The 23,381-nt window shown below is 53.0% G+C and overlaps 6 protein-coding genes across 6 annotated transcripts; 2 read left to right on the top strand and 4 right to left on the bottom strand.

Annotated features, from left to right (window-relative positions):
- Nucleotides 1-669: 669 nt before the first annotated feature.
- On the bottom strand, nt 670-1,844 carry A1O3_03909 (serine/threonine-protein phosphatase PP1; the record flags this gene model as incomplete). Its single annotated transcript, XM_007734044.1, has 4 exons — nt 670-762; nt 816-1,115; nt 1,198-1,599; nt 1,665-1,844. 4 exons carry the CDS (start codon nt 1,842-1,844, stop codon nt 670-672), a joined length of 975 nt encoding a protein of 324 aa, XP_007732234.1.
- Nucleotides 1,845-3,615: 1,771 nt separating this feature from the next.
- A1O3_03908 (uncharacterized protein) lies at nt 3,616-5,835 on the bottom strand (the record flags this gene model as incomplete). Its single annotated transcript, XM_007734043.1, has 1 exon — nt 3,616-5,835. One exon carries the CDS (start codon nt 5,833-5,835, stop codon nt 3,616-3,618), a length of 2,220 nt encoding a protein of 739 aa, XP_007732233.1.
- A 4,589-nt stretch (nt 5,836-10,424) lies between these two features.
- On the top strand, nt 10,425-12,602 carry A1O3_03907 (uncharacterized protein; the record flags this gene model as incomplete). Its single annotated transcript, XM_007734042.1, has 1 exon — nt 10,425-12,602. The coding sequence occupies one exon, from the start codon at nt 10,425-10,427 to the stop codon at nt 12,600-12,602; it is 2,178 nt and encodes a 725-aa protein (XP_007732232.1).
- Nucleotides 12,603-13,521: 919 nt separating this feature from the next.
- Nucleotides 13,522-18,777, top strand: A1O3_03906 (uncharacterized protein; the record flags this gene model as incomplete). The annotated part of the gene is made up of 1 exon (XM_007734041.1): nt 13,522-18,777. One exon carries the CDS (start codon nt 13,522-13,524, stop codon nt 18,775-18,777), a length of 5,256 nt encoding a protein of 1,751 aa, XP_007732231.1.
- A 1,434-nt stretch (nt 18,778-20,211) lies between these two features.
- On the bottom strand, nt 20,212-21,597 carry A1O3_03905 (uncharacterized protein; the record flags this gene model as incomplete). Its single annotated transcript, XM_007734040.1, has 1 exon — nt 20,212-21,597. The coding sequence occupies one exon, from the start codon at nt 21,595-21,597 to the stop codon at nt 20,212-20,214; it is 1,386 nt and encodes a 461-aa protein (XP_007732230.1).
- A 463-nt stretch (nt 21,598-22,060) lies between these two features.
- A1O3_03904 (uncharacterized protein) lies at nt 22,061-22,839 on the bottom strand (the record flags this gene model as incomplete). Its single annotated transcript, XM_007734039.1, has 2 exons — nt 22,061-22,563; nt 22,650-22,839. The coding sequence occupies 2 exons, from the start codon at nt 22,837-22,839 to the stop codon at nt 22,061-22,063; spliced, it is 693 nt and encodes a 230-aa protein (XP_007732229.1).
- Nucleotides 22,840-23,381: the final 542 nt, after the last annotated feature.

Below are 23,381 nucleotides of genomic sequence, written 5' to 3'. Positions count from 1 at the left end.
AATTTGAACATGCTCGTAACTCTTGCTCTGCCTGTCTGTCCGGATCGCGTCGTCCATCTGCACGTTTCAATCGCATCAACCATGAAAACCCATCTCATTGCATGTTACAGGAGAATAAGAATGCGCACTGCGCCGGCCAGTCGCATCTCCCCTCTTTCACACACACTTTAACGCAGCAAAAGGGGGCTAGAATTTGAGAGAACTAGTTCATCGCGATCGAAAAAAAGCTTGGCCATCCCACAGCCCTCCGACAAACCCTGCCGTCCGTACCCTCTCAACCTTAAGCAAGCCATAAATAAAACAATCCATTGTTCTCGTCCGGACTCGACTCTTTTTGCTTCGGCTCGGCAGCTGGCGGCTGGCGGCGCTATGTCGTGTTGGTATTGGTGATTTGAGTCGGGCCTATTAGGAGGAGCCTCGTGCTCAGTCCGAACAGGTTGGTTCAACGTATGGATGATGGTCCAGTAATTTGCGAATTCTTCCAAGGGTGCAAAAAGGCAACTGACGGCACAGCTGGGTTATTTGAGTAGAGGCGTTTGATCGTTTGCTTCCGAACCGTGGGGAGAAGACGTTGTTCGATGGCGAGACCGATGCGACGGGGAAGCCAGAAGGTGACCCTATCTTCTTCCAAACCTGCTATCACGACATCGAATCAGCCCGAGTAAGGGACTAGGCTTTGGATTTGCGAGGCGGAGTAGTGGCCCTGCCTGAGCTCCTAGAACCATACACATACTTTTGTTTCTTCTCGGCTGGTTTGAGTATCTGATAAAGAGCTGGTTAGCAAAGGACAAGCCAAATGAGTGGGCACTCCATACCTGGAAGGAGCAAAGTAGGCTTTCGTCAACACTCATCATTGCTCCAGCGTTGTCAAACTCGCCGCAGTAGTTGGGGGCGCTGAACAGCGTCACCAATTGTCGCTTGGAAAAGAACTCGTAGCCATCTTCCACCACTTGATGCGCTCGGCAAATAAGGTCCATGTCGTGTTTTTGCAAGAATCTGGACACAACATCTGGACCAAAGGTGAAGGAGACGCCGCGATCGTTCTCGCTCCAGCCGGTGATGTCCTTGTCCGGATCCGACCAGAGCAAGTCACAGAGCAGTCCGCAGTCGGGAATCTAGTACAGTCAGCCTACTCCTGGCGAGAGTGATCAGGTGTTCATCGAGGCTTTGGGTAACAAATAAAGGTTCTGGGCTTACATCTGTCGGGCGCATGACGCGACGAATCTGTTCCATGGAATTCAGGTCAGGACTCAAGCCTCCATGCATCGTGAAGATCTTTTCGTCAATGATTGCAGCGATTGGCAAGCAGTTGAAGCAGTCTGTGAAGGTCTTCCAGAGCTTGATATTATAACGACGCTTGCATTCGTCGTAGAAGCCGTAGATTCGATTGATCGAGGCACATTCGTGGTTTCCGCGAAGGACGAAGAAATTCTCCGGATATTTGATCTTATACGCCAATAGCAAACAGATGGTCTCCAGGGATTGCTTGCCTCTGTCCACATAATCGCCGAGAAAGAGGTAGTTGGCCTCGGGGGGAAAGCCACCGTATTCGAACAGCCGGAGGAGATCGTAGTATTGGCCATGGATATCGCCGCAGATCTACAACACAGAACATCAATTCAGATGTCCTTGACCTTGACTGGTCCAGATCATGAGAGCCGTACCTTGATTGGAGCCTCCAACTCCAGCAGTATAGGCTGCGAGATGAAGATTTCTCTTGCCTTTGTGCACAAGTAACGGATCTCGGCCTCAAGTAGCTGCACTTGCTTTCCAGGCCTGCTGCCTCTCACTTCTAGAAGACGGTCGATGACAGAGTCTAGATCCACCTCATTCTGGTCGGCCATAGTGGGTTTGCCGCAGGCGGGGCAAGGGGAGGAAGAAGGGCGCCGACCAGATACGGTCGGGGAGGGTGAAAAACGAAAAGTCGATGTGTAAGGGGTCTCGTGAGAATGCTACTAGTCTGGTGGCAGCCCAGACGAGTCAGTTTGAGATGAATATTTTTCTTCGGCAGCGAGGGGAGCTGACGCAAGACAGGGCTCGTTTAAGGGGACGGCGTACCAGATCCGATTTTGGTCCTTAAGCGGCCAGGAAACGGCTCAGCGAGTAAACCCTGGGCAGACTGTAGGGCCAGGCAATAGTTTTGCGCGCGTGACAAAGACTTCGGGCAGGGAAGTAGGTGTTTATCGCGCCCGGGAGTCGATGGAACAGACAGGCTGGAACAACTTGTTTCTCGGCGCAGGACGGGAGGTGGAGCGGCAGGGATGGTGCTATTTCACAAGCACTTCAAAGGCAAACCGCGTCAGTGAGGATCGGGGACAGACTTGTCGATAGCAATGAACACAAGTTGACGCGAGTTCGATCGCAAAGAGGTTCGCAGGCACAGTTGAACTGCGGGATGGGATGGCGGATTTGCTATTTTCAATCCTGGCAGGCGGTGTTGGGCTTGGCACTGACTGGACAAAGAAAGAGGAGAGGAGGCGAGCAACACAAAGAGTTGTAGTGCAGTGCAGTGCAGTGCAGTGCATCTGGTTAAGGGAGGGGCGAACTGCGCCCACCAGGCTACCTTAACCTTGCCTTTCCTATAGCTCACTGGCCTCCCTGTCTTCATCACCATCTTGCTGTTCCATGCCACGCAGCCCCTGCGACTGGTTCGAGTGTGTCGCAGAGGGATTATTAATTAGTATTATTACAGAAGGCATATGTCTCCTCTTGTCATCATCCGCCGCAGCCTCGATGTTTCTTTCAAGATCTCTAACGTGAGATCTAGTCCACAGCTCCTCCTACTGCTGATGTTGTGGCGACCAACGCTGGCCCAGCAGCCATAGGAATGTAGGCTAATTAGCATGAAGACAGCTCCCACTAGCGCCACCGCCTCAGCCCTCACCGTCGAGTTCGCTCTTCCCTCGCCGCCGGTTAGACGAGTCGGATTGATGCCTGGCTCTTTCTGCATGTCCGGGGATGGAGATCTCTCGCCATCGTCGTCGTGGGGAAACCAACCGCCGATATAGTGTACAGTGTACACCCGACAAATCTCGGCCCTAACTGTCACTACTACTCTGCTGAAGTCTTCCCTCATATCCGTACACTACTGTACTCCGTATAGTGCTGTAGAGACGAGATTCCTGGTTTGAAAAATGGTTGCTGGTCGCGTTGAGGTGGAGCCTGATGAGGATCCGAGTTCTCATACTAGTAGCCCATCATCAATCAACACGTCAACGTCAAGAGAGATCGTACTTTACATACGCCAAATTATATATCCATTGTAGAACAGTCTATCTGCCATAGGCTGTGCCTCAAGTCATACATCATGCATCGTGCACCAACTCTCAAGAAATACAAGAGATACCATCCCTCCAAAGTACCGTCAAAGCACCGTCGCTATGCATCAAAGCATTTTGCTTCAAGAGACCACACAACGATAAATGCCACATTGTTCCTCTCTTGGTCAATCACACCTGGTGCCTGGTCTCCCTAAATGAGAACGAATGGGTATAAAATGCATGCTGTCGTAAAATGCCACTGCAATCCAGCAAACAGTGTTGCCCTCTAGTATATAAGATGCAAATCAAAACAAAAAAGCGAAGCAGCAAAATGCGCAGAACAACGGATCAAAATTCAACCCAAGGTGCGCCCGCCGCTGACGATGACTTGAGGTCCGGTTTGGTGCAGAGAAGCGTTTCCAAGAATCTGTCCCTGGGCAACTTCCATGTGGTGATTGTTGTGCCAGTTACTCTGATCCCCAAGAGCACTGAGCCAATTGCTGCCGAACTCTTGTCGCAGCGCTTCAATTCTGGATCGGTAATCATCTTGCTGACCAGGCTGCTCGTCCAAAGGTAACGAGGGCGCTTTTGTGGAGTCGTCGTTCAGCTTGGTGGCCAGAGGTTCTATTGTATCAAAAGTTGGCAGGGGCGGAGAGCGGCCCGCCGGCGGAGATTCTTGATTCACACAATTAGAATCTGGGGGAAGGTTGGCCACAAGATCCTCATTACGAACCCGAACGGCGAAACTTTCATCCTTGGCCAGGTCCACGATTCGTCGTCGAGGTACCTTTTTTCGGCGAGTTGAGTTTGTAGCCACCTCGGTCGGTGACGCCGTACTTGACTTTGCTCCTCCAGCTTGTTGGACTATGACGGGTAGCTCAGCGATTTGAATGGAAGGATGAGAAATGTCTCTTTCGATCTCTGGCGCTCGCTCAACCAGCTGCTTGCGCTCCGAGTAGCCAGGCCCAGAATCGTCAATGACGATATCTTCCATATAACCAGGAGTCTTTCTGAACAAATTAAAGGTTGTTACCCGGTAGTCAGAATGAGCTTTTGTAAAAGGGTTACGCTTGACCCATATACGCTTCAAGTTGGGGATGCAGGTAAGCCTCGCCATTTCCATTGGATCAGACAGCTGATTGTCCTGTACATTCAACTGTTCCAGGGAGAGAAGTCGCTCGACTCCCGCCAAAGATCGAAGTCGGTTTGCCTTCAGGTTGACTGTCGAGACTGCGGGTAGGGGAGATCTCGACAAAGACTGTAGGGATGCAATCATGCAGTTCGACAGATCAAGAGAAACCAGGCGAGTCAAACAAGCAAGACTGTCAGGAATCTCTGCAAAAAGGTTGGAGGAGAGGTTCAGGGAACGCAGCGTTGTCGCTACCGGGGCCAGGCTTCTCGCTGATATGGTGGTCAGCGAGTTATCTGCAAGGGACAAGTACTTCAGCCTCTGCCATTTTGAAGGAGGCAGCACGTTCATGCTAAGGAGGCTCGGAGTGCTGTCGCTACGATTTGGCTGGACAGAATACTCGCTAGAGTTTGAACTGCCTGACCCAGACCTCTTCACTTTGGAGGAATACGTGCGTACATGCCTGTACGAGCTGGCGGGTCGAGCGGGACTCGGCCGCATCGGGGAGACGCTCCCAGAGAACTGCTTGTCCTTGTGTGGGGACTCGATGTAATCCTCATGATCGAGACTCCCTTCGGCAGGAGATCCGGGATCAGAATGTGAATGTGCATAATCAGCTCGTGGCGTCGAAGGCACCGTCCAGGACACCGTTGGAGTGGGAGAGCCCCGACCGCCTCTGGTTGATCGCCTTCGACGCTTTTCGGCGTCATCCAGGACTATGTTGGTCAGCAGTTCGATGGGATCATCGACATTGGCCCGCTTGACGGTCAACAACGTCAACTGCTCGGCCAATCGATCCCATCCATAGAATTGGCGGAAATCTATGTCCACTATGTCCAGCTGTTGAATATTTTTAAAGGCAAACAGCGGGACTGCCGTATCAAAAGGGAACTCCTCATACCCTTTGATCAGTCGTGCTCGATGATCGGTGGTGAGTCGCAAAGAAGGGAGCTTTGTAAATGCGGAATACAGATAGGTCAGGTCCCCTTGTGTCAGCGCCTTTGCCTTTTCGCTTTTGGACGAGCTGGCCCCCAGGCCAATGGAAGACCAGAATGTGCTCATACCAGACATGACACTGCGCATGCTAGAAACAGAATGTATGGAGTCCTTGTCGCTGCGACCTTTGGCTGGTTTATGGGACTGCAGAAACGATACATAGTTGGAGGGAGAAGGGTCACTGCTGAGGTTTTCAAAACGAATATTCATGGGGCCGATCGTTATATCCAGCTCCTCCATCCTAGAGAGCAGGTAGAACAAGTGATGGGGTGTGAGAGTCAGGAGGGCGGCTTTCGAGGTATGGGACCTTAGATTCAGACCAGCGAAGGAGAACGCTGCAGCAAGAGCGCTAGTTGAGTTGTTCGCATTGGACGTGGAGGTACCCGAGGTGACGCCAGAGGTGCTCGTCGAACTTGAATTCAAGGAGGACTGTCGTCTGTGGACAGACATTTGCAGGCTGTTTGCAAGAGCTTTCTCATGTTGGCGAATATATTGCGCGAGAGACTATTTGCGATGGTAATAAATCAGTCGAGGCTCTCACAGGAGGGTATTCGTTTTTGTAGGCGCATGCATAACATTCTCAATGTGATCGAAGGCCTGCAGAGGAGTGATGTATCATGGAAACTCACTCGAACAAAATTATGTCCATCTTCGGTTTGCAGGCGGTCCATCTCCTGTTCTGACCGGCCCAGTACTTCGAGACGTGGCCGGGGTGCCACGGACGAGGTTCAGTGTTAGACTTGAGGAAAGTCTAGCGCAAAGGAGTGGATGGGCTCAAGTTACGCGACCCAAGAACTGTCTGGAGTATCAGTCCGAAGTTCAAGATGCATGTAATGACCTAGAACATACCCAGACAGTGTGAAGAAATCATTGTGACATCGAGAGGGTCCAAGGCTGCCTCCAATGTGAGGCAGGACGTGACCAGGCTGCGAGGGCTGTGTTGAAAAGTGTGTGTACTTATGCTGCCAGGATGCCTTCCTCCTGCGATCCACTGGTGAGACAATAACCCACCCCGGAGATTGAAGGATATGGTGTATATAAGGTGACGATGTGGGAAAAGCTCGCCAGACGGTGTAAGCCCAAGGTGCTGTGTGACAAACCGCAGGCGTTGACCGTAGCGTGACCGTCAGCAGTGAGGTGAGCGTGCAAGGTTGGAGAAAAGGTGGTGTGTATAGCAGCCAGGAGGATGGAGGGGTTGATGTGAAGCAAAGAGCGACGGGGAGCAAGATGCCCCAGCAGCACCGCAGTAGTACCAAAGTATGTAGTATCAGCACCAGGATGGAGCGTGCAGAGATTTTGCTATCAACTTAGATTGGCCCAATCCAGTCTTTTGGGGGGGCAGGATGGGCGTAGGCGCAGGCGCTGGCGCAGCCAAGCGGGAAGTATATCATTAACTAGTACTCCGTAGACACCGACTTGCATCTGATAGTAGCAGCAGCTGTTGATTTTCGCCGCCACTATGTGTACTCCGTACAAAGCACGACTACTAGTGCTGTTGCATGTTACTCGCTCTCCGAAGACCCTGATTATCCACTCGGTTTCCGATCGACCTTTTAATCAGATGCAAACAAAGCTGAGATGGAGACTTTGCGACCTGTTCCCGCCAATATTACAGAGTATTGTATATACTATCTGGCAGTAGAGATCTCCTTATGTTGCTACACGCGTCACCGCACATGAACGGGGCTGTATCATACATACTTCTCTATTCGGTTGTTGCTACGTAGGTACCACTATTGTACCTGCGACAGGGTCTGCGAGGTTCTGAGCTGCTGCTGGCTGCGGAGTCCGCGGCGCTGCTCTGGCTGACTGACACTTTCAGCACCCCGAGACGACGACGGCAACATCGACAACAACCACGTCCTCTGGTCTCGCATGCTATCCGGGGCAAATCCGAAGACATGACACCCTTCTGAACGCGTCACGCACACCATCCTCCCGTGCCCAATCTCGTCCCCTGACCTTACAACGCGATCCTTGTTGCCAACCCTGTCCGCCGATGGCCGACCGGACAGGCTCGGCCCTCTTGGTTCTCGACCGCAGCATAGCAAGTCTATGGCTGAAAGAGGTGCATTCTGAACTCAAATTGGAGTCAATCTCGAACAGTGACAGACCGCAGCGTCATGCCTCGCTAGCCCCTCGTGCCCCTCCATAAGCGAACCAGAGCGGGCCTGCAGCTCATCGAGGTCAGTGCGCTCAACTCCAGCATCAACATGTCGAATCCGAGAGCCTGAATGCAGAGGCGATCCATACCAACGACGCACCTGGGCCCAATAATGACTGAGGCAAGCCAGTCCAGCCATCTCGCATACAGTAGTCATGTCGATTCAACTCAGCGTCCAATTGTGCTCGAAAGAAGGACACAGAGCTGGCATCTGCGAACACTCGGCGCGTAGCGTGATTAATTTGGGGGGGATCATATTATTGTATTATTTGCTCTTTCGCCAGCTGAGCAACATGTTCCTCACACCAACACGGCCCTACGGATTCACGTAACATTGCATTCACCACCAGCTTGGCTGGACAAGGAGACACTCCCCAAGGCAGGATTCAAGCAGGTTGCCCCGTCCACAAAAATAAGTAGCGTTGCTCATTAGCAGGTTGAGATATTTGCGCCTTTCGTCGTCGCAGACGCTGATACTCCCTCCCACTACACCTGGACAAGAAGCTGGCAGAAATGACAGGTCGCAGCGCCCGGCTACATGACAGGATCTGTGTCTGTGCGTGGGCCACGAGTGGCCAGGCTTTTGACCGCTACTCTTCTCTATATAATTGGTGGTAGGATGTGGGATATCAGGACCGGCTGGTTCCCGCGCTACTGCTGATGCGAGGAGCTATCCGTTGTGTCATGCATCAGGCAAAGACCAGCAACGAGTTGGAAGACCGATGCCGCTACCAATATGCAAGTCGTCGTCGACTCAATAAGGGTGTGAACCCCCCGCCCACTGGAATGGTCGGTGCTACTGGTCCAGCGATGTGGCTGAGGAGCAAATCAGCTGCCTCTTCGGCGACCGCATGACCGATTTTCAATGCAGGTCGACCAAACTGCACTCGTCTTCCAGGGTGCATATTCATGCCTTACCTTGGGTTACTACTTCTGTCCTGGTGGTCGGTGTTTCAGCGAGCACACTTGTCTAGGTCTCGCTCATCAATATTGTTCCAGTGGGCCAGAAGGTCACATGCAGGATTACAAGTCAAGTCCCCAGGCCGGTGGCCCGTAGAGGTGAAGATCTCAATTTGCAGACTCTGATATCTTTTTCCTTTGGTGGGAGATCCCGTTGACTCGTGCATAATATTATGTTCCAGCATGACACCGAATAGTAGGACTTGGTTTTCTTGTGCGGCAGACAAGCCCCGTGGTTTGCTGGGAGTGCACATGTTTACTCGTCACCCCACGATTCCTAAGACGCGGACTCGCAGTGAAAAACATGAAAGTGGCCAAACGGAGAGCATGGTTCTCCTGCTGTGTTACGGCATAGCTGCAGCCATTCAAGGAATCGTGCCTATTGGCCACGAAACTACATTCCAGCTGTTGTTTGGTGTTCTTCGTCCTTCTCAATGCACTAGTTCCCTTCACTTTGAGATTCACTGTGTCGAAGCGATACCAGTTGAGACACTTCTGTTACGGTGATAATGTGGGGAAGTGATCTGAAGCGAGCAGACCAATTGCGGTTGAAGCATACCTACCTATCCTCAAGCGTCGCAGGTATGGGTATGGACGCGAGAAGTATTTCACATGCTTGCGAGCTCGCAAAACTGAGGTGTTTTTCGTCTTGGTACCGAGCATCCATTTCTGCAAAGGGCAGTCTGGGTTGAAACCTGTGTTGGGTATATCAGAGGCTTTGTTCCCAGCACACTCGGTCCTACCGTGCCTGGATAGTCTTGCCTTCATCGGTAACACAGCCGAGGAGGCCTATTATGAAATGCCAGCAGAAGCAATGCAATGCATCGTCATGCAACTGCAACTTTACTAACTAGTGTATAACTGGAGTGCATGCTACGTTAGTTGCAGAGCTTTGCTGGAGAGTGAAGCTACATACCAACGGTGGCCGCATGATAGACATGATACTAAGACTCCATACGGTATCAAGTAACGTTAACCCCAGATCGGGTCTTCTTCACTCTTTGAACTAGGATAGTTCACAGCCGGAGTGGTCTAACGGCTAGTACTACGTATGTTGATCTCGAGTCCAGGACAGGATGATCTCGGGATGATAGCATCGTACTCTTCCCATACAGAGATCATTTATCTCTGATGTGGCCCGTAATTTTCCGACAACGCAGCAGAAGTGGGCATGCCCCTCAGCCCCATAGTGCCAATGATCCCGGTGATCCTTCTTTACGGAGTAGAGGTTACCTAAGCAGTGGGGGTCTGTAGTTGTTACAATTTGAGGACTTCTCCGGGAGATTGGAACATTTCCTGCGTGACGTCAACCTGGTCAACCTGGTCAACCTCACTGGTGTCACCAACCTCAGCTCGAAAGCTGATTTCTGACTCAGCGAGCAGAAGACGTGGATACGACCACAACTTGAACCTCAAGCCAGGTGAGCAGTTCTGGGTATCCGTACATATGGATTGTTCAGTGCACAGTGGTTTCTCAAGGTTGAGACATCCACTACCTACTACTGAATGCCCCTACTGACGTGCCATACTCTCTACTCAGTGACAATGCTTTGGTGTTCCGTACTCCGTAAACGTCGTGCGTACCTCTATCAAAAATCCGGGGTATGGTACGTACATGTTAGGTACGGAGCAGTCACAACGGCTGATGGCGGTGTGGCGGCGTGGTGGCGTGGCTGGTGGTGGCTGGGGTCACCTGCGGTGGGTGTGGCGTTGTGCCAAGCGTGTCGACAGCTACCACGGCCGTGGCCCGGAAGCCTCGCCACCGTAATACGTACCTAAGTTCTTGATGACGCCCTTCCTTCAATCTCCATCGACCAATCCTGATTTTGCTTTGACCTAACTCTCTGGACGTGAAGACGCATTCTACGGAGTACTGAGGATAAAAATAAAATGCCTTCTTGATGGTCTTTAAACAATGATCGCAAATGGGACTAAGCAACAGCCAACTTCGTCGGCCGAGACTCGATCGTATGATCCGTCCACTCTACCGGACTATGAGACGGACTTCATCAGTCAGGCTGATCTCGACAGCTTTGCACAAGCACTGAGCGCACCGACAACAGAACCACTCACCGCTCTCAATGATTGGGGTCCAGTACACCAAAAAGTCAAACGAAACCGAGCTCGACGCAAAAGTCCGAGACGAAGCAAGGATGAAACGCGGGAGGGCTTTGTGTATACACTTTTGTACTATCCCTTACTGTTTTTCGTCTGTGGCTGGATTGTGATTTTGTTCTTCATCTACAACCTGACACGCTTCTACATCTACGCCTACGAACATGTGTTTTCTTGGACAGGCCGAAGAGAGACTCTGAGGCGGCGGCTCCAACAAGCAAGAAGCTATGATGAGTGGCAAGCTGCCGCTCACGAACTCGACGTGTACCTGGGGAACGAGGAGTGGAAGCAGTCGGATCCATACTCATACTACAATCACCAGACGGTCAGGAAAGTGACTGCTCAACTTGCCGAGCTTCATGAGAAGGCCCAAACCGAGGAAGTTGGAGGGCGCGATGGCGTAGGTGGTCTCACCGCCTTGGACGAGTTGAAGTCGTTGCTCGAAAGCTGTGTCAAGAACAATTTTGTGGGCATTGAAAACCCTCGCCTGTACAGTGAGACATACATTGGCACCAAACAACTCATACAATCGTTTGTCGATCAAGTCGAGAAGTGCCTTAGGACCGTCCTTAACAGCAGCCGGATGACTGATACTGACAAGGGCGCGTTCTTCCGTCATTTAGAGCTTAACCATGGGCGCACCGCCCTATGTCTTTCGGGAGGAGCGACCTTTGCATACTATCATTTTGGAGTTATCAAGGCACTGCTGGAAGCTGGGCAATTGCCAGAAATCATCACGGGTACTTCGGGAGGAGCAGTGGTTGCCGCATTGGTGGCCACAAGAACAGACGAAGAATTGAAACAACTGCTGATTCCAGCCCTGGCACACCGTATCAGGGCTTGTCACGAAGGCTTTGCCACTTGGATGCGCAGGTGGTGGCGAACCGGCGCTCGGTTCGACTCCATTGACTGGGCTGTACAGTGTAGCTGGTTTTGCCGAGGATCTCTAACATTTCGAGAGGCATACCAAAGAACGGGCCGCATCTTGAACGTCTCCTGTGTGCCCTCAGACCCTCATTCACCTACAATCTTGAACAACCATATCACGAGTCCGGATTGTGTCATCTGGTCCGCTGTCCTCGCTTCTGCGGCCGTTCCTGGGATCCTGAACCCGGTTGTGCTAATGCGAAAAACCAAGGACGGCTCTCTGGTTCCGTACTCGTTCGGCAACAAATGGAAAGACGGCAGCCTACGTACAGATATCCCTTTGAAAGCTCTCAACCTTCACTTCAACGTCAACTTTTCGATCGTCTCACAGGTCAATCCTCACATCAACCTGTTCTTTTTCTCTCCTAGAGGCGCGCCAGGTCGGCCGGTAACGCACCGCAAGGGCCGTGGCTGGCGAGGGGGGTTTCTCGGGTCTACCATCGAGACTTCGGTGAAGCTCGATTTGCAAAAGTACCTCAAGATCCTACGACATCTCGAATTGCTGCCAAGACCCATGGGTCAGGATTGGAGCGAGATCTGGCTCCAACGATTTTCCGGGACCGTCACCATCTGGCCGAAGACTATTCTCAGCGACTTTTGGAACATCCTCACTGACCCGAGTCCACAACGTCTCGATCGCATGATCGATGCTGGCGAACGCAGTTGTTGGCCCAAGATCAGATTCATCTCGAATCGTATGGCAATCGAGCGGGTGATATTGCAAGGTCTAAGGAAAGGGGGGCCGATTGATGATAGCCACCGCGTCCCAGACCCGGTTCACGAACAGCAGGCACAGGAAGCGCTCCTCCGCGCCCGACGCCGACCGAACGACAGCATCTCGTCAGTTGACGAGTATCACGAGAACCCGGCCACGTGCCCACCACGCAGGCAGAATAGCATCCTTCAAGAGCTCACCCGTCAAGCCTCAGTGTTGTGGAATGATCATGGTCAAACGGATGGGGAGGAAGACGTGGTAAGCACAACGACAGATGACGAAGCAGACGAGGACGAGACGGCAGTAGACCGAGATGTGGTCACTAGAAGACTGTAAATAGAATGCATACCTAGTTTAGAATAATTGAGATTGACAGTAACAGAAACAAAAACAGAAACAGTCTCCTGGCAAGGGTCTCGCCGCAGGGCGTATCACGTGACGTGCAAAAGTACATTGCGGAGGGTGGCCATCCAGGCACCGACGATAAGGTTCTGGCGCCGACGCAACCGAGATCTGACGTCGATCTTGCGGCGAGGCTCCTCGATGGTATGGAGGTTTCTACACTTCTTCGTTGCAGTATGGGAGCCCGTCGTCGGGGGCGGGCCCCAAGAAAACTGGGCTGCAGCGGTCGCATAGAGCTCCGGCGCCATCTCCGCATCTCGTGGAGGCCTTAGTCGAGCGATATGATGGTGGTTGAAAAGGATAGATATCTGTTGCTTTGGATGTATTGCTTATAATCGAATCTCCTGCCTTCGTATCCTGGGTTCACGGTCGATACCATTGGCTGTGGCTCGGGAAATGTGGGGGTAGCCCGGTCTTGGCATCCTGCCTGCGCCCTGAAGTTGAAGTGACTGACTTCTCTGCCAGACACGTCCCCGACAATCTTGCGAGGCACTGGACTTCGCTCATCCACGAGCCATCTTGGATTCCTGGCCGCCCATCAGTACTGTTACCCCGTGAATCAGCGTGCGTGAAGCCGACCACATCAGCGCTCAGCAGATCCGCATCTGCCAATCCGCCGATTCGCGTCTACCCATCCACTGTTGTACGCGCTGCCACTTGTTCTGGCCGTCAAAGTCTCACCTCCCTGCTCCGCACCATTGCCGACACCAAATCGCCGCCACCTCCCCGAATCTCCGATGCAGTTGTCGAGATGTGGCCCTAGTTGATCGCAGTGATACCCAGATTGGTCGCGGCCGGAGCATTTATTGAACCAGTCATCACCTCAGTGACCGGCTCCATTGGGATTCTCACCATGCCATCCTACAATGGCAAGCGTTCTCTCGAGGACATTGTAGCCCAAGAGGATTCGGCAGACGAGGACTACGATGATCAGGCTCCTGGACCTTCAAAGTCACGCTCGTCGCGGTCCAGAAAACAGCGTGGAGCTCCTGCGCGCAAGAAGCAGCGACGGGTATACAGAGGCTCCGACATCGAAACGGACGAGGATGACGTGCTGTCTGACGAGGACCAGTCTTTCGATGATGAATCTGATGATGAACCGGAGACGAATGAGAGGGGAAGACCCGTTCGAAAGACCACCAAAAAGACTGTGAAATACGAGGAGGAAGATACGGACGATGATGAGCTCGTCAAGTCTTCTTCAGAAGAACCACGAACTCCGCAGCCCAAAAAGGGCAAGAAACTCATTATCACTCTCAAGACAGGTAACACGCCTGCGAGGTCTACTCGCGGTTTAAGAACTCGAAGCGGCAGCTATGTCGGGACAACTACGACCCAACCAGCACCCGTGCCGGGAGCTACTAGGAGGAGCAGTCGTCTGTCTTATAACGAGGAAGAGCCTGTGGTGGCTTTGACAAACTCGGGAAATCATGTCGAGGTAATTCGGGCTGGCTCACGAGACCCTGAGGGCATACCGCCGAGGGCGATGAAGGGCGGCAAAGGTCTCAAAAACCCATCGAAGAGTACCATCGATGAGGAGGGAGAATCTGCTCCCAGAGAAGAGGAAGCCGAGGAAGAGCTTGAGATCCAGGCATCACAACAAGAACCAATAGACAGCGACCCCCCAAATGCAGATGAAGCCGATGAAGGGACAGAATCTATGCCGAAGGTTGTTTCGGATGTTGTTGCGGCTGGGGCCGAAGCCGAAAGCGATGGCGACTTTGCGGGGGATGATACACCCGCAACCCAGGAGGATGCTCAAATTGAACCAATGGAAGCGGACGAAGAAGATGACGAAGACGTTATCCCTCAGCGCAGACGGTTAACACGGGGTGCCTCAAAGATACAAGCAGACTCACCCGAGTATGAACCAGCCCAATCGTCGAAGCAATTGCGCGGACGCCCCTTGAGAAGTAGCACTAAGGCTGGAGCATCAAGAAGTCGCCGGAGGAAAGCACAGGACGAAAGCAGTGATTTTAACCCTGACCAGGAGCAGGAAAATCAGGACGACATGTCAGACTCTAGCGTATCCAACGCTTCACCTCGCAAGGATGATTATGAAAGCAGTAATAACGGTCGACGGTCGACGCGTCTCCGCAGCAAGGCTGTATCCCGTCAAAGGTCTGAGGCTAGTGACCAGCTAGAGGAGCTTGCTGCAGAGGTTGCAGACTTGAAGCGGGACGGAAAGAAGCAGCGACGTGCCCAAGACGAGATTGTGTTCGAACCCCGTAAGCGGCGCGCCGGGAAGAAACCAAACTATGATCTTCTACGGAACCTTGCTCCAATCGAAGATGAAGAGGAAGCCGCGCCCTCCCCATCCCAGCGACCTCGAAAACCTGGTGGCGGCAGCTGGCAGCGGAGCCTGTTCGATATCTATGGCCCCTTCGGAGGAGGAACAGGTCTGCCGCCAGTGCTTGGGGGTGGATCCCAGGGACCGAGAGCTCAGGGGGGCGTGGACTCCGACAGCAGCGACGACGAAGTCATGAAGCAGCCTAGAGCCGTGGGCGGTGCGGTAGGAATGACTCCCACCGCTGCTGGCGCCTTCAATCTCTTTGCTCAAAATCTTAACCCCGATGCCGCGCAGGCTACTGCTGGAACTCCGGCTAATCTGGGCAAGATGAAGGATAAGCAAACCCTTGCTGATGCGGACCCACTTGGGGTCGACCAAAACGTGAACTTTGACAGCGTCGGTGGCTTGCGAGGGCACATTGACCAGCTCAAAGAAATGGTTGCCTTGCCTCTGCTGTATCCGGAAATCTTCCTGCGCTTCAAAATCACTCCTCCCCGCGGTGTTCTATTCCATGGCCCACCAGGCACCGGGAAGACTCTTCTGGCGAGAGCTTTGGCGACGAGTGTGAGCTCGCAAGGTCGAAAAGTCACGTTCTATATGCGCAAAGGTGCAGATGCTCTGAGCAAATGGGTTGGCGAAGCCGAAAGACAACTGCGTTTGCTTTTCGAAGAAGCTCGCAAGAACCAACCCAGCATAATCTTCTTCGACGAGATCGATGGTCTCGCCCCCGTCCGGTCCAGCAAGCAGGAACAAATCCATGCTTCAATCGTGTCTACTTTACTAGCTCTGATGGACGGCATGGACGGGCGTGGCCAGGTGATCGTCATTGGCGCCACGAATCGGCCGGATTCAATTGACCCGGCCTTAAGGAGACCAGGCCGGTTCGATCGAGAGTTCTACTTCCCGTTACCAGACACCCAAGCACGACGAGCAATAATTGACATCCATACCAGGGGTTGGGACCCGCCTCTGCCTGACGCAACCAAGGATGAGCTGGCGGAGTTGACAAAGGGCTATGGAGGAGCAGACCTACGGGCGTTGTGCACGGAAGCAGCATTGAACGCAGTACAGCGACACTATCCTCAGATCTACAACTCGACCGAGAAGCTCCTGATTGATCCCAAGCAGATCCAAGTCATGCCAAAAGATTTCATGATCTCCATCAAGAAGATGACACCTTCATCAGAGCGATCCACCTCGTCAGGTGCAGCTCCACTGCCGCCTAGTGTCGCGCCTCTGCTGCGGGGGCAGCTCAGTCAGATAGAGCAAATAGTGGCCGAAATCCTACCGCAGAAGAAGAGGCTAACCGCGTTGGAAGAAGCTCAATACGAGGACGTTGCCGACGGTCACAGTTTTGGGAGAGAACGGATGCATCAGGCTTTCGAGTCCGCTAGAGTCTTCCGCCCCCGGTTATTGATACACGGGAAGGTTGGGATGGGTCAGCAATACCTTGCCGCTGCATTACTCAGCCACTTTGAGGGTCTCCATGTGCAGGCATTTGATCTGCCCACCTTGTTGAGCGACACTACCGCTTCGCCCGAATCGACTGTCATCAGACTCTTTGCTGAAATCAAAATGCACAAGCCCAGCGTCATCTACATTCCCAACGTGCATGAGTGGTACAGTACGGTGGGTCAAACAGTGATTTCGACTTTCCTGGGGCTCCTGAGGTCGGTCAAGCCTACAGACCCAGTCCTCTTACTCGGATTTGTTGAAGGCGACCTCGGTGACGTTGAGGAAGAGGTGAAGCGGGAATTATTCGGATTTTCCAAGAAAAACCTGTTTCGGCTGAGAGAACCGGCCCGGGCAGAGCGATCCGAGTTCTTTCGCAGCCTCAGGGACTATGTTAAGACGGCCCCTAACGACTTTCCCGATCCTGAGAAGCGAAAGAAGCGGCAACTCGAGCGACTCGAAGTGGCTCCTCCGGAGCCAGAAAAGCCAGCACCTCCTCCTACGAAAGAGGAGCTCAAGGCACAGAAGAAGCGGGATCGTCAAACACTAAATATGCTGAAGATCAGATTGCAACCCATCATGGATCAGATCCGAACGAAACACAAGAAGTTCCGGACTGGAGTCATCGACGAGAGTCAAATCCGTTATCTATACGACGAGGCCGATCCAGGCACGGTCACTTCCGATCTCCATACAGAATTTTTGGCAAGAGCCTCATTCAGGCCGTTCGAAATCGGCACGGACGCTCATGGCGTCCCCGGACTCGTTGACCAAGCCAACGGCAATTTCTACTACAACCTCGACACGGTGACGATTGAGAAACGTCTAAGCAACGGGTATTACAAACGGCCGAAGGATTTCCTAGCAGACATCAAGCGGTTGGCCAAAGATGCAAAGACGGTGGGCGACGAAGACCGGCTGCTGAAAGCTAACGAGCTCCTGGCTAATGTTGAGGTGGATATTGGAGGTATTGAACTTGCGGAAACTGCTCTCGTCGCAGAATGCGAACACGTGTATGAACGCGAGTTGGCTCGAGAGAAGGAGGCGTTGGACAAGGCACGACACGCGCATCAGCAAGGCCAAGACATGCCTCCGCCTCAAATTGTGTCGAATGTACCGCACGGAAACAACTCGGGCCCTTCGACGACGACCAATTCCACAGGACCGATTCTTTTGGGCGAGCCTGTACAGCGACGAAACGATATTATGCAACGGTTAGCTGCTGCCGAAGCAAGTCCATCCACGTCGCTGCTTACGAACGGCGTCAATCCTAGCCAGAACGAAGCAGAGGCGCATGAGGGGGCACAGGGTTCACATTCTAATCATGATGACCATGAAGCCGACGCCGAGGGAGATACCCCGATGGGCGGCATTGAATCCCATGTAAATTCCCACGAAAAGAGCAACGAAACCCAGAAAACACCAACGACAAGTTCTTTCGGCAATCGTGAATCTGCACAGCCACGGCCTTTCCACTCGTACACTGCCCCGTCTCAGCAGCTACTGAAAGAGTCAGGGATGTCCGCGCCTCGTTCACAAACAGGACCCTTCACGCCCATGCCGGCGGGAAGTCAAGCGGCGGAATTCCAGAACGATGCGAGCACCACTCAGTCGACCAGCCAAAAGAAGGTCTCATCGAACGAGACGGAACATGGACAAGATCCAGACTCAGGCCCGGACCTTTTTGAGTTCCAGGAGCGGCGTTCAGCAGGAGGCAGTCAGATCCCATCCACCCAAGGTACGCGTAACCCCAACTCAGGACTTGTTGGTCTGCAACCCCATTTGTTGTCCGCATTGAAACAACCCGAGCTCATGGATTCATTATCTGTCGCAGGCAATGCTGAACGATTGTCTCAAGACACGGCGGGCGCGGCGTCCCAGCCTATTACTGAGGCCATGCGACTCCTGCCGTCCTCGAAAGGGCACGGAGCCGGTAGACTCTCACAACCACTGCCTCCGGTCCCCGTGTTCTCTGATCCTCCTGGGCCTACGACTGCGCCTAATTCCCAACGTACCAACGGACATGGACATGGACATAGTGACATCCAAGACCTACTTAACCCTTCGGATGAAGATCTGCCTCCAGCCCCAACCTCTCCTCGCCTCAACCTCATCCAAGTGGAGGAGCACGGCTTGGACCAGTTCCACGCTGAGATCACTGATAAGACCAGCGGTCTGTCGGTCGAGCAGCTAGAGCAGGTCAATTCGGTCTTGATGGATACGCTGTGGAGGACGCGTGGGGAGTGGGACCGCCGCAAGGTCCTGGAGCAGATCAGCGTGGCGTTCAACGAAGTCATGGAAGACATGGCGGAGAGTGGGCAGGAGTTTGCACCCGTGAGCTGGGGCCTTTCTCAGTTTCAGGGGTAGTCCCCAGACCCAGGGATGTATACATTTGGTGCAACTTGGACAGAGACAGGAAGTGTAGAGTGTGCCTGCCACCAAGGGGAAACCCCTTTGTTGTCGAAGGGGAAACTCCTCTGTTGTCGGACCAGGAAGTCCTCATTTTCGAGGGTATACCAGAAACAAGAAGAAGAAGAAAAGAACGCATTTGGAGTGTGGAGTTGGACAAGGACGGAAACCCGGGCAAGGTCGAGAGTATTCTGAGAGAAGAGGGCCGGTTCGAACCCATGGACATGTGGACAACTGAAGGACATACTGTAAGGCTGGGAAGGACTTGGACTTGGATCAGGATCAGGACCTGCGCATGGATATCTTATTTGCATGGACATGGACATGGACATGGACATGGCTGTCGATGGTGAACATCTCAGATGGGCTTGATTTGGCTGTCTACTCTGTACCTACCTACTGTACTGAGTACGTACGTACGGCATGACACCAGAAACTGAAACTGAAACTGGAGGCTACCAGAAGCCTTGGTCTTAGTCTTAGCTTTCGTCAGCCGCGCCGCGCCGCGCTGTCCTGTCCTCGATTGCTATCCTGAGGTACATACGGCCAGTGTAGGTACTGGTATTGCATATTGCATATTGCATAAAGTAGAAATTGCACGGATGGATGGATGGCTGACCTGACTGGATGGATGGATGGTTGGTTAGATTGGATGGTTGAACTGGATGGTTGGTTGGATGGTTGAACTGGATGGCGATGGCTGCTTGCTTACCTACATACCTTACGGACTATCTTACGGAGTACATACGGAGTATCCGTACCTGAAGAGTACATGGGACGTGGGGTCGGTATCGGATAGCTTGGGGTCGGGATGTAAATATCTACAAATATTCTTAGCACTCCGTACAGAATCTACCACTTACTAATTATAATTAGTCTTGAGTGTTGACTGTGATTATGATTGTGGTGATGATCGTCTCTTGTTAACTCTGGCGAAGATTAAGTCGGCTTGGAGCATGGAGTATGGAATACATTTGCGGATATATATATATATGATACTCCGTACTCTGTATATACCTGCATGACCCTACCTATACGTACCTATCAGCTAGGCCCTAAGGCCACCTAACCTACCTGGTCAAGTAGCTATGCACTACCGGGGCAGCTATGTCTAGACTCGAAGCGGCATAGGAAGAAAGTACGGACGGATGATACTTGCTTGTTTGGATCTATCTCTGCTCGCCTACTTACAGGTAGACTCCCTGGCAGTACGTACAGTAGCTGTGCTTGGACTAGGTTGCATTGGGAAGGCTGGCTGTGTAGAGTAATGGATGATGGATCCGACTCAAGTTTGGTCATGAGCTCAAGTGTCCCAATCGGTTCTATCGTCTTTTCATTCCCTCCGGGACGTTATGCTAATCTACCATCAACGAATCATCGTTCTGATCTGACTCAACCCCTCTTCTGCTTCTGTGGTCGCCTTCCATTCATGCCCTCCTTCTCTCCCGTAGGCCTGGCAGGCAAAGCGTACAGCCCGCCACCGACAAACACTACGGCAGCACCGATCATGACGCCGAATGGCAAAGTATTCCCAAACAGCGAGATACTTAGTATCAGGCTGGCTAGCTTGCGGACGTTCAGCACGATACTGACGGTCAACGAGGACGATTGTGCCGACAACCGGTTCACCCCGACGATGCAAAGCAGTTGAGTCATGGCATTAAGGAGGAGGAGAAGGACGGGCCGGGGTATCTGTATCGAAACAGGGAAGTAGGCGGTCGTGGCGGACTGGTCGAACGGGATCAGTTTCGCCCATGTTGACGTCGAGCTGGAATTGTCTCGGTCAAACCATGGGGACGAACTGCCACGTCCCTGGCTGCTAGGCACCGATACCGCCGCGATGTTGATCAGCTCCTTCATGAGTGGTTTGGTCTGGCTGGCGAAAAGCGGGAGAGACATGGCGTGGCTGTAGAACAGAGCCTCCGCCGTTATGGCCCCGGACCGGCCGTATGTCGCGTACATGTCATCGGCATATAGCCCCATACATGCCGACAAGAGCAGAGCGGATGCAAGTAGAGCGAATCCTGGGGCTTGAGATGATATCGCCGACGCTGAAGCCGTCCCCGCAGATGACGAAGGGTCAAAGTCTGGCGAATGGTGCTCGACTTCGATGTGCGTCGCAGCCTGAGTTTGAGCTTGTTTCGACCAAGCGTCCGAGAACGCTGCCAGAACCACGCCGACAAACAGAAGTACCACCGCAATGACCTTCTGCACAGGATACCTCTTTCCGCCCCAAACCCTACCCACCGCCATTGTCGTCACTGGTCCTGCCGAACGCAGGATGATATGCAGAGGTATGCTGATCTGGTACTTGAACGCCATATTGTTCAGCATGTTGATGCTGAGGAAATACGCCGTGTAGGCGATCCATTTGCGAAGCGGGATCGAGCGTTCGCGAAGGTAGAGGTTCCGCCAGCCGCGGGAGAAGGAAAAGTGGCGCGGAGCCGAGGCCAGGGCGACGAGGAGGAATTGGAACGCCGTGATCAGGGATCCTGAGGAAGGTGAGGTCTGGATCAGAGATTCTAGCGTATACACGTTGGAACAGCAGCCGCCGAAAATGAGCACGAGTGTAGGTGCCCAGATTTGCAGGGCAGACATGGTCTTCGACGTGATGGTCGGTTCTCTGGCACGTTCAGCCTTCGCTTCGGCTGCAGTCGGGCCCGTTGTTCCATGCCCACGAGCGGCAACCGGCCCATTCCTCTGGCGGTCATCAATGTTCTCTATCTTGCCCCTCCGACGGCTGGCGAAAGACGGTGCCAGTGGGTTTGAGGAACTCATGGCGGAGGGAAGGGGTCGAGGAGAGCACGAGGACTTGGTTACTGCCGAGATGCGATTGCCATGTCGTCGGGGATATCGACGGCTGAGAGGCTCAGACGTTGTAGCTCGGCGTCCCTGAAGCCTTGACTTCCTCTGGGTGGCAGAGGGTGCGAGTGTCAGTGTGAATGTTGTGTGACCAAATGGCGCGGTGGTGAGCCGCCCATTGATTGTGGAAAGCGGGCGTCGAGGGAAAGTTACGCGAGAAAGGTTCCTTACGCTTTCCAGGGACACGCACCACGCATGCATCCAGCCTTCGGATTGAGAAGGGGCCGTAGGGAGACGGTCGAAAGGTGCACATTATCCATGCACAAACATACACGTAGATTTCTCAAGGAGTCCGGGCTTTGGCCAGATATACAATGCAACAGCCACTATGTCACAGATGCCAGACCCTTGCAACCTTCACCAACCCTTTCCATATGATTTACTTCTTCTCCCAGAACAGGTTGATTTCTTCACCTTGTAGCCAAGCAGCCATAGCCTTGTACATATCGTACCATCCCTGGTTGCCGGCATTAGGGAGGTCGTTCAATATGGGGTGGCCCAAGCTGTTCTGCGCCACGGCTAGATACTGGTAGCCCTCGGTATACTTGGCCAGCTCTTCCTTGGGAAAATTAGGGACGGTCTTGCCATCGACAGGAATCATCTTATCCTTTTCGTAAAACAGCTTGACGAACTGGGTCTTCCACTCGCCATCCTCGATCTTGCAGAAAAAGATGAATCGGCAGTCGCACTCGACGTCGACGGGGATGCCCTGGATGGTGAATCGCTGGGTGATGGTCGCCTTCATCTTGCCGATGCCTCGCTGTTTGGCCAGGTTGACATTGGCCAGTGTGCCGTTCTCGCGGTGCATGATGAAGTCGCCATTGGCCCGGCCTTTAATCGAGACTTTGATGAAGTCTTCAATGGACAAACCGCCGGACCACGCTGTTGGAGAAAACAATGAGTCAGTTTGTCAGTTCTTCTGTCTCGGAGTTTGTCTCCGACTCTCGCGACGGTGAGGTGGCACATACTGGTCCAGACATATGCGCCCTCCTTGGTAAACAAGCTGCGGTAGTTCTGCCACTCCGAAGCGTCCCGGTATACAGGCCAGCCCTTGCACAACTCAGTGATGGCGTATCGAGCGAGGAGCTCTTCGGTGGTGCCGTTGATGTGGCTAGTCACGACGGGTTCGCTTTCCTCAGCAGGGACGTTGTACACCATCTTGTCAAGAGATACTGTTGTTTTCTATTCTGATCTGTAAGAGGACGAGATCGGGAGCAGAGCAGGTCTTAGGCTGGACACTGTGATTCTCAGGTATGGTAGAGAGGAGAGGCAGAAAGCAGCCAGGGGACCGCTTCAGCTCGCAGCTTAAATACATCATGGTTTCGGATACTCGTGCGGAGGAACAGTGCACGTATCGAGACAGCTGGATGCCGTAGGTGAGCGCTGCGACGGACGGCAGGCATGCTCGGTAGGTGAGGAGTCATCAGGGCCAGATGGTGGGCTGGCCGACGTCGCAGGGGTACAGAGGAAACCAAGGATGAGCAAGAGTCGTCGGATGGAAGATGGAAGACGCCCAAGTGAAAACTGCCACTGTACGAAACGATCAGATGAGGGGCCGGGGCTGCACTTGTCCCAATCAGGCATTTCGGATGTCGACGACGGCTGTTGTTTTCATCTTCAACCCTTGAACCCATGCTTCAATTGCATCCCCGCAGATCACCCTCCCATCCCCAATGGAGGTCTCAAGAATCCAAAGATCC

This window comes from Capronia epimyces, assembly GCF_000585565.1.
Source record: "Capronia epimyces CBS 606.96 chromosome Unknown aczIQ-supercont1.3, whole genome shotgun sequence".
Taxonomy (NCBI): domain Eukaryota; kingdom Fungi; phylum Ascomycota; class Eurotiomycetes; order Chaetothyriales; family Herpotrichiellaceae; genus Capronia; species Capronia epimyces.
The sequence above is the reverse complement of the archived record's forward strand: the minus strand, read 5'-3'. Positions and strand labels throughout refer to the sequence as shown.